A 14,790-nucleotide genomic window follows, 5' to 3' on the forward strand; every position below is an offset into this window, starting at 1 on the left:
CCGGCAAGTCCCGTGGTGGAGTACAGCCATTGCCATTGCCATCCGTGATCGCCGTCGAGCTATGCAACACTTTAAGAGGCACCCATCCGTCGCCAGCCTTACTACCTTTAAACGCCTCCGTGCTAAAGCCCGTTATTTAATCAAACAGAGCAAGCGGATATGTTGGGAACGATTCGTTTCTTCCCTTGGTTCCACTGTCCCTCTGTCACGGGTATGGGCTACACTTCGCTCTCTCCAAGGTTGCCATCGGCAGTCCACCCTCCCAGGCCTTCACCTCCCAGATGGCATTTGTACGGACCCATTAGTTCTTGCAGAATATCTTGCAACCCATTTTGCAGTGGCGTCAGCGTCAGCCTCCTATCCAGCTGCTTTCCTTCATCAAAAACAGCTGGCTGAAGCTTCCACCTTATGTTTCACCCCTTGTGAGTCAGAAACTTACAACGAACCTTTTATTGAATGGGAATTTCTTTCTGCTCTATCTTCTTCTCATGATACGGCCCCTGGCCCGGATTCCATTCATAACCAACTGCTTCAACATCTCAATGTTCCACAATGGCAACATCATCTTCGGGTGTTTAACCGTACCTGGCTCCAGGGTGACTTCCCTTCTCAGTGGAGGGATAGCATTGTGGTTCCTGTCCTTAAGCCTGGTAAGAACTCCCTATCTGTTGACAGCTATTGGCCAATTAGCTTGACCAATGTTGTTTGTAAGTTACTTGAACGGATGGTAGCCCGTCGGCTCAATTGCGACCTCGAATCTCGGGATCTATTGTCGCCTTACCAGTGTGGCTTCCGAGAGGGATGGTCTTCAATCGATCATTTACTTCGCTTGGAATCCGCAGTTCGGCAGCCTTTTTCCCAGCGCCGCCATTTGGTTGCAGTGTTTTTTGACCTTCGCAAGGCCTATGACACGGCCTGGCGCCATCACATCTTACTTACCCTTCATCAGTGGGGTCTTCAGGGCCCACTCCCGATTTTTATCCGCCAGTTCCTGATCCATCGGTCATTTAGAGTTGGAGTTGGTACTGCTTTTAGTTCTCCACGGACCCAGGAGACGGACATCCCACAGGGTTCTGTCTTGAGTGTCCTTCTTTTCCTCATTGCTATCGATGGACTTGTGGCCTCTGTCGGTCCCTTGGTCGCCCCTGCCCTGTATGTGGATGATTTCTGCATTTGGGTTAGTTCCTCCTCGATGGCATCTGCAGAGCGGCAGATCCAGGTAGCTATATGGCGTGCCTCTGCATGGACCCTCTCACACGGGTTTCAATTCTCTCCTTTAAAATCGCGAGTGGTCCACTTCTGTCGCCGTACTACGGTCCACCCTGATCTAGAGCTCTATCTCGCTGCCCAACGATTGCCTGTGGTCCCACAGTTTCGTTTCCTGGGTCGTCTTTTCGACAACAAGCTCACTTGGCTGCCCCATATCAGACTCCTGAAGGTAGGATGTTTCGGTAAACTCAATGTCCTTCGCTTCCTTGCCCACTCGTCTTGGGGTGCGGACCGTTTCCTCCTCCTCCATCTTTATCGTGCTCTAGTTCTGTCTCGCTTGGACTATGGTTGTCAAGTTTATGGTTCAGCTGCTCCTTCCACACTGCACATGCTGGATCCAGTCCACCATCGTGGTATCCGTTTAGCCACCGGTGCCTTCCCTACTAGCCCTGTTGATAGTCTCCTGGTTGAAGCTGGGATCCCCCCCCCTTTCTGTTCGGCGGTCACAGCTTCTGGTGTCTTATGCACTCACTATCCGTTCCTCTCCCACTCATCCTTCCTATTCTATCCTCTTCCCAGACCATGGACGTCACTCACCCGACTCCCGCCCTCGGGCGGGTTTACCGGTTGGGCTGCGCCTTACGTCTCTTTGCCATGATTTTCAGCTTCCTTCTTTGTCCTGCCTTCCTCGCTCCCTCCCCTCCACCCCTCCTTGATTAGTTCCTCGGCCTCGACTTCGGATGGATCTCCGCTGCGGTCCGAATGATTCCATCCCCCCGGTGGTGTTCCGTTCCTTTTTCCGCCAAATTTTGTGGGAGTTTCGGGATGCTGTTGTTTTTTACGCTGATGGCTCTAAATCTGCTGATAGTGTTGGGTATGCCTTCACGTCCTCTGTTGGAACGGAAAGTCATCTGCTGCCACCTACATGTGGGGTGTTTACTGCGGAATTGATGGCAATTTCACAGGCCCTTACCTTTATTAAACAGTCCCAACACAACTGCGTTTTGTTATGCACGGACTCGATGAGTGGCCTTCTTGCTATTGAGTGGTGTTTTTCGCGCCATCCCTTGGTCTCTGCCATCCATGACCATCTCGCTGATATTCACCTTGCTACTTGTTCCATTGATTTCCTTTGGGTCCCTGGACATGTGGGTATCCCGGGAAATGAGCTCGCTGATCGTTTGGCTGTGGGAGCAGTTACTTACCCTCCGTTTTCTGTAACACCACCTGCAGCGGATTTACGGCTTCACATCAAATCCCACTTCGCACAGTCATGGGCCAATTCTTGGGAGGCTACTCCCCTGTCTAATAAACTTCGTGCAATTAAGGTGGCACCAGGGCCGTGGCGTTCTTCCTTTCGCCTATCGCAAAAGGACTCGACCACACTGTGTCTTCTCCGCATTGGCCATACCAGGCTTACCCATGGTTTTCTTTTGCGTGATGAGCCACCCCCACTATGTGGTTGTGGAGCCTTCCAGTCAGTAGCCCACATTTTGGTTGAATGCCCCCTTCTTTTGGCTCTGCGTGCTAAGTACAGACTCCCCCGCACTTTACCTTTGATGTTGGCTGACGATTCCCGGATGGTCTCTCTGGTTCTAGGTTTCCTACGGGAGAGTGGTTTTTATTCTCAGTTTTAAGGTTTTTAATCTCTGTCTGGTGTTGGGGCAGGGCGGTGACTGTTTGGGTGTCTCCCACTGTAAGCAGTGTTTGGAGAATCCTGATTCCCCTCCCTGACCGACATCCTCTTTTCTTCCCCTTTTACTCTATTTTTACCCTTTTTTTCCGGCTTGATTATTCTTTTTATTCCCATACGTACTTTCTACATTCTAGCAGCTGTACCTTTTCGTCACAGGTGGTCTTTCCTATGCTGCTTCAGCATAGTGTTCGTTCTCTTGCTGACTTCCCTCTTTTTGTTTTTTACCAATGAGAACATGACTGCCCTTTTACGTTTTACCTTTTTCCGTTTTATTTTTCTGACTATACTGAGATGTCCCATTAGCGGAATGGAGCCTATCTGAAACAAGGGACTGATGACCTTGCTGTTTGGTCCCTTAAACCCCAACCAACCAACCAACCAACCAACGTATACCTCCATGGTATATGCCTTGACCACAGCTTCATCTGGACATTTTGCATGGCCCTAAGGACTCCATTAACCCCGCCACTCTCCGCTGCCACTTCCTCTCGATTCTTGACGAGTTAGGGGGCTCTGAAGTGGTTTACACCAACAGCTCAATGGCTGATGGTCACGTAGGCTTCACATATGTTCATGGAGGACATGTTGAGCAGCACACCTTGCCAGTTGGCTGCAGTGTTTTCACTGCAGTGCTGGCGACCATATATCGTGCTCTTGAGTACATCCACTCGTGCCCTGGCGAGTCATTTCTCCTGCATACTGACTCACTGAGCAGCCAGCAAGCTATCGACCAGTGCTACCTTCTCCATCCTCTGGTAGTGTCCATTCAGGAGTCCATCTATTCCCTGGAACAGTCCCACCATCCCGTGGTGTTTGTGTGGATCCCAGGACACGTCGGAATCCCTGGCAACGAAATTTCCGACAAGCTGGCCAAACAGGTGACGCAGAAATCACTTCTGGAGATCAGTATCTCTGCAGCTGACCTGCATTCTGTCATACACTGCATGGGTTTTCCGGCTTTGTGTGATGGAATAGCATAACAGCACACACAACAAAACTGTGTGTCATTAAGGAGACAATGAATGTGTGGAAGTTATCCATGCAGGCCTCTCACAGGGAGGCAGTTGTCCTCTGCTGGCTCCTCATTGGCCAAACGTGGCTAAATGGTTACCTACTCTGTTGTGAGGACCCACCTCAGTGTCGCTGTGGCTCCCAAATGACAGTCGTCCCTCTTGCTGGACTGCCCACTTTTAGCCGCTCTGCGGTAGACTTCTAACTTTCCCAGCACGCTGTCTTCAGTGTTGGGTGACAATGCCTCCACATCAGCTTTAGTTTTAAGTTTTGTCCATGAGAGTGGGTTTTATACTTCTATGTAGGTTTTAGCACATGTCCTTCGTCCCTCAGTGTCCTCCAACCTAATGGTTTTAGGGTGGAGGTTTCAATGTATTGTGGTGTGTCTGACTTTCCCTTTTTATTCTCGTGGTCGGCAAGCCACTGTAATTTCCTTTCATGTTTTACTCCCTTCTGTTTCTAGCTTCTCTCTTTTCTTGTTCTCTTTTGTTCTTTTTAATATTCGTTGCCTTCCCTTTGTTCTTGTAGCTTTTCTTTTCTTTCCATTTTGTGTTATATGTTTCGTCCATTTTATTCTCACCCTTGTGGCATTGTTTTATTAGGAACAAATAAGTGACCTTGTAGTTTGGTCCCTTATCCCACCTGTAAATCAACTATCATCTGTCTCATACGTATTCACACCATATGGAATAGTTCTGTTTCATTACGGCTGCTCTCCCAAGGCTGTTAGTAGTTACGACAAGATGATGTCCATTCCATGAACCTTGTTTTGACTCAGATCCTTCAGGTCCTTGATGTATCATATCTCCCATCTCATTTTTGTCCACATCCTCTTCCATATCTATAACATTGCCCTCAGGTTGACGTCCTATGTACAGATCGTCTATATACTCTCAGCTTTTTCTTCATTATTTAAAAATTGCTGTCTATCTCAGTTCTTGATATTCATACTTCTGCTTCTGTTACCTCCTAAGGCCTCTTCAGTTTCCCCTAGTGACATCTCCTTCTGGATCCTTAAATTTGGACTGTAGCCTTTCTTGCTTAGCAATTTGTTACTGCCTGTCACTCATTGACTTTTATTCACTTTTGCATGCTTCATTTGCTGCATTTTTATATTTTTTCAACAACTGAATTCTGATCTCCTGTGTTGTCAAATGATTTCTACTGAGCCTTTTCTTTTCACGTAATTGGTCCTCTTCTGCCTTCATAATTCCAGCTCTCAAAGCTACCTATTGCTCTGCTACTGCGGTAATGGGCAATATCATTGGCTTTGGGGCCATTCTTGTGTAGGCAGAGGTAAGCAGAGGGTCACAGTTCTTAAATGATAGCATGCAATAGTTTAATTTGCATTTCAAGAAAGTTATAAATTGTTACAAAAAATTCTGACTTTATTGGCAGGCCTCACAAAAACCACTGGTGGGCTGCTAGCCCACACTTGTCTTATTGTGTTCCTTTTCTCCTTGTATTGTCAGTCATTGCATAATGCTCCCTCCATTACTTGCAGCAACCTCTGGCTCTTTCAGCTTATTCAGGTAATATGTCCTCCTACCTTTTTGACATTGCTTAAATTTTAATCTACAATATATAACCAGTACATCATGATCATTCTGCATTGCACCTTGATATATCTTTGAATTTGGACGCAGATTTCTAATTCTCTTCTCCCAAAATCGTATAATCAATCTGAAACCTTGTGGTGGCTGCAGATCTTCTATGTGTGTAACCTTCTTTCATGATTCTTTAACCAAGTGTTACTGATGATTAAATTGTTCTGTGCAAAATTGTACCAGGCAGCTTCCTCTTTCATTCCTTTTCCCAGTCCACATTCCTCTTCTATATGTCCTCTTTCTTTTCCTACTATTGAATTTCCAACCCCTGTCACAATTAAATTTCTGTGTTCATTAACTATCCAAATATTGTATTTTGTCTCACCACATTCAATTTCTCAATATGCAGAGCCAGCTGTATTGTAAACTTGTACCACAGCTGTGGGATTTGGCTTCACATATCTTGGCTGCAATAATGTTACAGTGTTGTTCTTAGTAGCTTACTTGCATTGTTATTTTCTTGATCATTATTACACCTATTCTTGCATTACTACTATTTAGTTCCTTTCCACAGCCCTATATTCACTTAACCAGAAATTTTGTTCCTCCTACCATCAAACTACTCTAATTCCCATGACATCTAACTTCAACCTGTACATTTCCCTTTATACATTTTCTAGGGTCCCTGACAGATTAAATGATACAATTTACCAGCTCAGACTTGTATGATTCCAGTTTTGTTTCTCCTGATATGGCAACAAACTCCTGAGTGGTCCTTACCTGGAAATCCAAATGGGGGATCATTTTTAGCTCTGGAGTCTCTTCCTAAAGAGGATACCATCATTTAACCAAACAGTAGAGCTGCATGTCCTTGATAGATAATGGCTGTGGTTTCCTCTTGCTTTGAGATGTTTGCTGTATCAGCACAGAAAAACCATTTAAGTTGTCACAAGGCCACATCAGTTACTTATAGTGGCTTATTTATGTGCTACTGAAAAGGATGCTGTGCCCTTTTAAGGAACTACACTTTTGACTAGTCCCACAAGAAATACTCCTTCTTTATGGTGGCATCTATGACTCAGTATCACTAATGCATGGAAAATCCCAAAGAAAATGCACCTGGTGACTCTTGAAATGGATGTAAGTCCCCCCACATGCACACGCATACATGTTCGTAAGTTCATGCAACCTGACACAATAGTCTTTTGCTCATGCCTGTCAGCAGCTCAACATGTCATCTTTATGGTGAGTATAAATCTATTATTTTCATAATATTGTTAATATTCCAACCTGGGTTTTCTATTGTTTAATTTGCGCCATTTTCATTCCATGATTAAAAACCCTTTGTCCCTCTTTCACGTGTATTATAGTTGTCTTACATTTGTGCCTAAATTTTGACAGTAACTTTAAATTGATCTTTCTTCCTGACAACCAGGACCCACAATACCAGTTATGGAGGAGACTGGTGTTCACAGGGGACGACAAGAAGAAAGAGAAGCACTAATGGTGAGTTTCATTAGCAGCATACGAGTACCCCCTCCCCCCTGCGGGTCCGGGGTAAGAATAGGCCCGAGGTATTCCTGCCTGGCGTAAGAGGCGACTAAAAGGAGTTTCAACCATTTCGGCCTTCCATGTGATGGTCCCCCATGGGGTTTGACTTCCATTTTTCAAAATTCTACAGAAGTACGAGCCTTTTGGGGAAGGACGCCTTACGTGGTGTACCCTGGTCCTCTGTGCACTAAGACCTTGGCACTCAGCGTTGTAACAGTGTTGTAACCATACCCACTATTCCTCAAATTGGGCCTAAACGCCTGATGGGTTATACAAGTTACGCCCATAGTGCGTCCCCATCTGCACCTACGATCATGATGGACTTTCCATGGCACCCGAAATCCAGCACGGTAGCCAGGCTGTTATGGTGGGGTCATCATGTACCCTCTAGGTTGTAGCCCCTTGACAACACAGGGATTGTACTGCTGATAACTGAGCTGCACCCTCCCCACGTCGGCCAAGGCGTAGATGCCTGTCTCCTTGGGGCATCAGGACACTGGGCAACGGTCATCCTGCCAGGTGGCCCTTGCTGAGGCTGGCTGGCAACATTTAAAACAAGATGCCATTTTCTTGCACCAGCTCAAAATCTTGTCATGATGAAACTGAAGATTGTCACTTATGTCACACTGTACTTCATTACAATGAGGTGACAATTCATGGGATAGTGATATGCATGTATGAAGATGGCGGTAGTATTGCTTATGCAGGGTATAAAAGGCCAGTGCATTGGCTGAGCTGAGCTGAGCTGAGCTGTCGTTTTTGCTCAAGTGGTTCATGTGAAATGGTATAAGGCGTGATTGTGAGCATGACAGTAAGAGACTTCAAACACTGATTGCAGTTGGAGCTAGACATGCGAGTCATTCCATTTTGGAAATCATTTAGGGATTCGACATTAAAAGATAGTGTCAAGAGCACGCTGAAATACCAGGTTTCAGGCTTTATCTTGCACCGTGGACAACATGGCAAACTGCCTTCACTTAATGAGAGAGCAGCACAGAGTTGTCATTGCTGGCACAGGCCACACTGTGTGAAATAACTGCAGAAATCAATGTGGGATGTGTGACAAATGCATCCATTAGGACATTAATTAGCTATGCCAGCAGATTACTGATTAGGACATGTTTGCTAACAGCATGGTGTGGCCTGCAGCACCCCTCCTGGGCTAGTGACCATATAAGTTGCACACTAGATAATTGGAAATCTGTGGTCTGGTCAGATGAGTCCAGAATTCAGTTGGTAATAGCATATGGTAGGATTATTATGTGATGCAGACTCCACAAATCCATGGATCCAAGTTGTCAACTAGGAACTGTGAAAGCTCATGGTGGCTCCATGATAGTAGAATGGGTTCTCTGGTCCAACTGAACCGATTATTGATTGGAGATGGTTTTGTTTGGCTACTTGGAGACCATCTGCAGTCATTTATGGACTTCATATTCCAATACAATAATAGAATTTTTATGGATGACAGTGTGCCATGTTAAACATTTTGGTCAGTTTTAATGAAGGATTTTTCCACCCATATTGTCAGACATGAACCCCCATTGAACATTTATTGGGCATAGAGAGGTCATTTCATGCCTAAAATCTTGCACTGGTAACCCTTAGATTTATGGATGGCTATAGAAGAAACATGGCTCAGTATTTCTGCAGGGGTTTCTAATGACTTGTTGAATGATGCTATGTTGAGTTGCTGCACTAGACCAGACAAAGTAAGTCTGACGCAACAGTAGGAGTAATCCCATGACATTTGTCATGTTACAGCTAAATGCATCACCTGCAAAAATGAGAGATCACTGCTAGTAAAGTCTACAAGGTCATTAATATAAAAACAGAGCCCCAACTAACTTCCCTGTGCCACACCCAAAGTTACCTCAACATCTGTTCATGACACAAGCCATGTCGTCCCTCCAAAAGGAGTTAATCCAGTCAAATCTTTTGCATGATATCCCCTAATGATTGTACTTTGGTAACAATCAGATGCAAGTTAAGGTTCAGGTGAGTGTTATCAGAATGTGTGTGATTGACATGGAGATCATTCTGCTAGGGGTACCTCATTATATTTGAGCTGAGAATATGTTTTAACATTCTACAACAAATCAATGTCATGAATATTGGACATAAGTTTTGTGGACCAATTCTACTACCCTTCTTCTAGACAGGTGTGACATAGACTTCTGGGCACTGTTTTTTCTTCCTGGAGTCTATGATTGATGATAGTAAAGAGGGGCTAATTCGGCTCCAAATTCAATATAGTATCATCAATGGATTCCACTGGGCCTGGAGCTTCATTCAGTTTTAATAATGTAAGCTCTTACTCAACACCACTGACACCAGTACTTAATTCCCTCATCTTTTTATTGGTAAGTGGACAATGATTCTTTCCAGATCAAATTTTCCTTTTTGTTGTATTCTTGACACTCAAATTAAATTTAACTTTTCCAAAAATAACTCACTGCACCAGTGACCCAAATCACTGCCTTGAGTTACATATAACCCAGAGGCTCAGTTCAGAAGAAAAAGCTTTGATTCATGTGGAAGACATCAGAGGACTCAATTATTTGTCAAAGAAAATTTTTTGAAATGGGAATTTTGCAGCCAAGTGTGATATATCCTGGAAGAAGATCCATCATATCTACTGTCATCTCAACACACAGCTTTTCATCGCCAACTTTTGCAGTTCAGTGGGCAGTCGTTTTGCTGGTTTGTCTCCTCAGAATGGGACTGGCTGCTCATGTCACACACCAACTTACCTAATAACCAGTGTTCAGCTTCCTGTGTCAGAATGAAAACTGTAAACTTTCATGAAGGATGAATGCCTGTGAGTTCCTGGTGATCAGAGTGGGCTGTTTGAATGTGTGTCAAAATTACAGTTGCGAAAACTCTCTCTACTGCATGAGCTGAGGTGCCCTGACCACCCAAATCTCCCTGTTGTGCACTAGGCCCTCCTCTCTGTATTGTAATTACTGCCTCTGCATTTCTGTGATAACTGGCAGTTCTTTCCTCTATAATCATATAATACTCTTCTGTGCTGAATTCTTACAGAGCATGTTTTGCAAGTTCATACCACCAAAAGTTTGTACACCATTAAGATTTGTAGTGTGGCATATTAGACTGGTCAAGGGTAATTTTTAATTCCAGAATGGTGTTGCGTGTTGCTGAACTACAGATTACTTGTACTGACAGTATGTTCAGTTAGATAGCTGCCATCCCCTCTTACTCATCATGGTCACACTGACATTGTACATGAAGTGACTCACAATTCCTCTTTATATCCTGAAGACCTAGGTAAGGACATGATAGATGAGCACTCTACTCCCAAACATACTCGTGTACCACTCGTGACTCTAATCCTTCAGTCACTTGTTAAGGAATGTTCCCAGTATTACCACAGACAGGACAACTTAACTGCATTCCTAGTCTTGGCTCTGGCATCTTCTCTCTTTCCCAAAGTGGAAACTTGCCACCTGACATATTAAGTAACCTGGTCCATTGTTATGCCATACTTCCTCCCAGTCCCTTTCCACATCAATCATCTGCCTGTGGAAGAACCAAATGCAAGGCTAGCCATATGCAGCAATACAACTGATAATATTACAGCTCCTTTAGAGGAATTTACCATGCTTTAGAGTCATATCTCACCCTATCAGAGGCAGGGCCATCCATAAAATCAAAATGTATTCCAGCTCTACTGTAACTTCTGTATGATATTTTACCTGAACTGGCACATGATGACCATCTCAAATCGCAGTGAAGAGCACAATTGACTACCCATGGGCAGACTATGCTGCCAAGAAAGAGATGCTCAGCTACTACATGGCTTCACGACCCACAGCATATGGGTTCCCAGAATTCAGACTTCACCACTGCCATTGTCTCCAATATCAGATTATCTGATTGAAGTTCATGGGAGTTGCCTTATATCATACCTTTGTCCCACAAGCCTCAATCATCACTTGCTCCTGTCCCATGCACACAGACATATCCACCCCTGCCCTGTTTCTTGTATTTCATTCTCTTCACTTAAACTTTCTCTCCAACTTCGTCCTTCCATTTTCTGCCCCCCCACCACACTTTGTCCCATCACACTCATCCACACTAAGCTGTGTACCACATGCGACTTCCCCACTCTGCCAATGGCTGGAGCACATATGGGCTGTTCCATTTCGATTTGGAAAACAGGAAACATTATTTTTTGTGAGAGTTCATTTTAGTGTAACCTAACATGGACATTGAGTTAATCTTCTACAAACTCACAGCTGTCATAAGTAGCCACTTTGTTTCTTTGAATCACAGTTACTATAATAAAATAAAAACACATAATTCTAAGACTTCTCTGAACCTGTTTCAAGTGAAATTCTCAAACACAATTCAAAATGAAAGTAATATTGTATAGTTTTGGTATTTTTGTGCTAGTTAAAGAACTTACGTAAATTTAATTTTCAATACAGTTGATCTTTTCTGAAAACGAGATTTAACTTGGAATAAAAAGTACTTTGTGCCATTCAGCATTGATATAAAAAAAGTATTACTGAACATTTTGTGGTACCTTCAATGGAGAGTTACAGGAACCATAAAAAAAAATTTGAAATAGATGCAAAACCTTATGGTTGCGCTATGCCATATTACAAAACACCCATGAATCATGATGCCATTGTTGATAGACTGCTAAACGTTTCACAGTGTGAAGATGCTGACAACTGGGATGCTATGACCAAGAATAAAAGACTGTTTTTGTTCCCATGAACCAAGGCTGGGCAGGATGAGCAGGAAAGAAAGGAAAGTCAGGGAGTACACGACCATGGACAAACTGACCTACACTGAGGCTAAGAGAAAATTTGAACACCTGCTTCCTGTACATATGGCATTGTCTTAAGCCACCAGTACAACAGTTCTGGCATGATCGGCTCCGACAACCCAGGTCACCTCTCAGAGCCGGAAGACTACACCTGCCCCTGCGATGGTGGGAGAATTTTCTTCCCTGTTGATCCTGCACCACCTACTTTAGGAGCAACACCACCCCCCCCCCCCCCTCCCAACCATCGGGGACATCTGTCCCCAATTCTAAGCCAGAGAAGTGTAAGTCTTCTTCAGTTCCTTTCGCTAGGATGGGGTCCTGTGGGTCACTCCCTTCCCAGCTTTCTTCTAGTGGGAAAGATGACACCCACAAGTGGCTGAAAAGCCCAAAAGCAGCAGGTCATATGGCTTCAGTCCCAGAGACTGAGCCAGTGAAGTCCTCCCGACCAGAGGAACCCAAGGAGCAGTGAGAGAATTCCAACAAGAAGCCTCCTAATGCCAAGGAAATTGCAGTGGCACCCACACCATCGCTACCTACAAGTTGTGTGACTGAGGATGGGATGGAAAATTTCGGTGTCTGCTGAGGACCTAGATCTCGCCATACCCTCACACTACAGATATAGACTGTGCCGGCTATAAATCGGTGGCAGCAGGTGACTGTGAGGCGTAAACTGCCTCATAAAATGTTGCTTCCCTGTCTCATGTCATCCTCCAGTGGAATTGCGGCAGTTTTTTCAACCGGATGGCTGAGCTATGGTGACTGTTAAGCTTTACACCTGCTATCTACATTGCCCTCCAGGAAAACGTGGTTCCCAGCAATGTGGACGCCTGTACCAAGTGGCTATAAGGGATATTAAAAGAACTGTAGCAACTGTAATACTGTCTGGTGGAGTTTGCGTCTGTCCTAAACTCATTCTGTAGTGACACTGTGCCCCTTTACACCCCTCTTGAAGCTACGGCTGTCAGAATGACGACGACACAGGAAATACCTATCTGTAATATATATCTTCCTCCAGAAGGTGCAGTACCCTTGAATGCATGAGCTGCACTGATTGAACAACTCCCTAAACCTTTCCTACTTTTGGGAGATTTTAATGCCAATAACCACTTGTCAGGTGGTACCAAGATTACTGGTCGAGGCAGAGATGTCGAAACTTCACTGTCGCAATTCGACCTCTGCCTCTTAAATACTGGGACCACCACACATTTCAGTGTGCCTCATGTTAGTTACTCGGCCATTGACTTATCAATTTGGAGCCTAGGACTTCTCCCATCTATCCACTGGAGAGCGTATGTCGACCTATGTGGTAGTGACCACTTCCCCATCTTCCTGTCACTGCCCCAGTGTCAGGCACATGGACGCCTGCCCGAATTGGCTTTGATCAAGTGGGGAGCTCCCCCACATGGTAACATTGATGTGATGGTTGCGCAGATGACTAGCACATTTGTTTCTGCGGCAGAAAACGCAATCACTCGCTCTTTAGGGTGCCCAAAGTGTAAGGAAGTCCGTTGGTAGTCGCAGGAAATCGCTGAAGCAATTAAAGAGAGTTGGCGAGCTCTACAGCGGCATAAGCGGCACCCTTCCCTGGAGCACCACACAGCCTTCAAACGTCTCACTATGCCGGGCACTATGCCGGGCACTATGCCGGGCACTATGCCGGGCACTATGCCGGGCACTATGCCGGGCACTATGCCGGGCACTATGCCGGGCACTATGCCGGGCACTATGCCGGGCACTATGCCGGGCACTATGCCGGGCACTATGCCGGGCACTATGCCGGGCACTATGCCGGGCACTATGCCGGGCACTATGCCGGGCACTATGCCGGGCACTATGCCGGGCACTATGCCGGGCACTATGCCGGGCACTATGCCGGGCACTATGCCGGGCACTATGCCGGGCACTATGCCGGGCACTATGCCGGGCACTATGCCGGGCACTATGCCGGGCACTATGCCGGGCACTATGCCGGGCACTATGCCGGGCACTATGCCGGGCACTATGCCGGGCACTATGCCGGGCACTATGCCGGGCACTATGCCGGGCACTATGCCGGGCACTATGCCGGGCACTATGCCGGGCACTATGCCGGGCACTATGCCGGGCACTATGCCGGGCACTATGCCGGGCACTATGCCGGGCACTATGCCGGGCACTATGCCGGGCACTATGCCGGGCACTATGCCGGGCACTATGCCGGGCACTATGCCGGGCACTATGCCGGGCACTATGCCGGGCACTATGCCGGGCACTATGCCGGGCACTATGCCGGGCACTATGCCGGGCACTATGCCGGGCACTATGCCGGGCACTATGCCGGGCACTATGCCGGGCACTATGCCGGGCACTATGCCGGGCACTATGCCGGGCACTATGCCGGGCACTATGCCGGGCACTGGCTCAGAGAATTACCCCCCAGCCTTTTGCACACTCAAACGGCTGCTGGAAGGGAACGCCCCCTTTCACTACACGCAGCAGTGTATCCTATAACACCCAATTTACGGAGTGGGAGCTCCTCGGTGCCCTTGCACATTGCCCCGACACAGCTCCTGGGTCTGATCGGATCCACAGCCAGATGATAAAACCTCTCATCTGACTACAAGCGACATCTTCCAGTCATCTTCAACCAGATTTTGTGCAATGGTGTCTTTCTGTCGCAATGGCGGGACAACACTATCATTCTGGTGCTCAAACCCGGTAAATACCTGCTTGATGTGGATAGCTATTGCTCCATCAGCCTCACCAACGTTCTTTGTAAGCTGCTGGAACATATGGTATGTCGGCAGTTGGGTTGGGTGCTGGAGTCACGTGGCCATTAACGGCCTAGCAGCAGCTGTCGGGCCCTCACTCACCTTCTCTATATGCAGACGACTTTTGCATTTCGTACTGCTGCTCCAGTACTATTGCTGCTGAGCGGCGCCTCCAGGGGACCATCCATAAGGCGCAGTCACAGGCTCCAGCCCACGGCTTCCAGTTTT

General features: G+C 46.3%; 1 protein-coding gene across 1 annotated transcript in view; it reads right to left on the reverse strand.

Moving 5' to 3' along the window:
• The window catches only part of LOC124742292 (elastin-like), a gene marked incomplete at its 5' end in the record, with an annotated part of 125,459 nt that extends 111,276 nt beyond the window's left edge, over positions 1-14,183 (reverse strand). Inside the window, one exon of the mRNA XM_047248798.1 lies at positions 13,422-14,183. Within this exon, the coding sequence (XP_047104754.1) occupies positions 13,422-14,183 (762 nt within the window). The remainder of the gene's footprint in view (positions 1-13,421) is intronic.
• Between the last annotated feature and the right edge of the window lie 607 nt (positions 14,184-14,790).

This window comes from Schistocerca piceifrons, unplaced genomic scaffold (assembly GCF_021461385.2).
Source record: "Schistocerca piceifrons isolate TAMUIC-IGC-003096 unplaced genomic scaffold, iqSchPice1.1 HiC_scaffold_2302, whole genome shotgun sequence".
NCBI classification, from domain to species: domain Eukaryota; kingdom Metazoa; phylum Arthropoda; class Insecta; order Orthoptera; family Acrididae; genus Schistocerca; species Schistocerca piceifrons.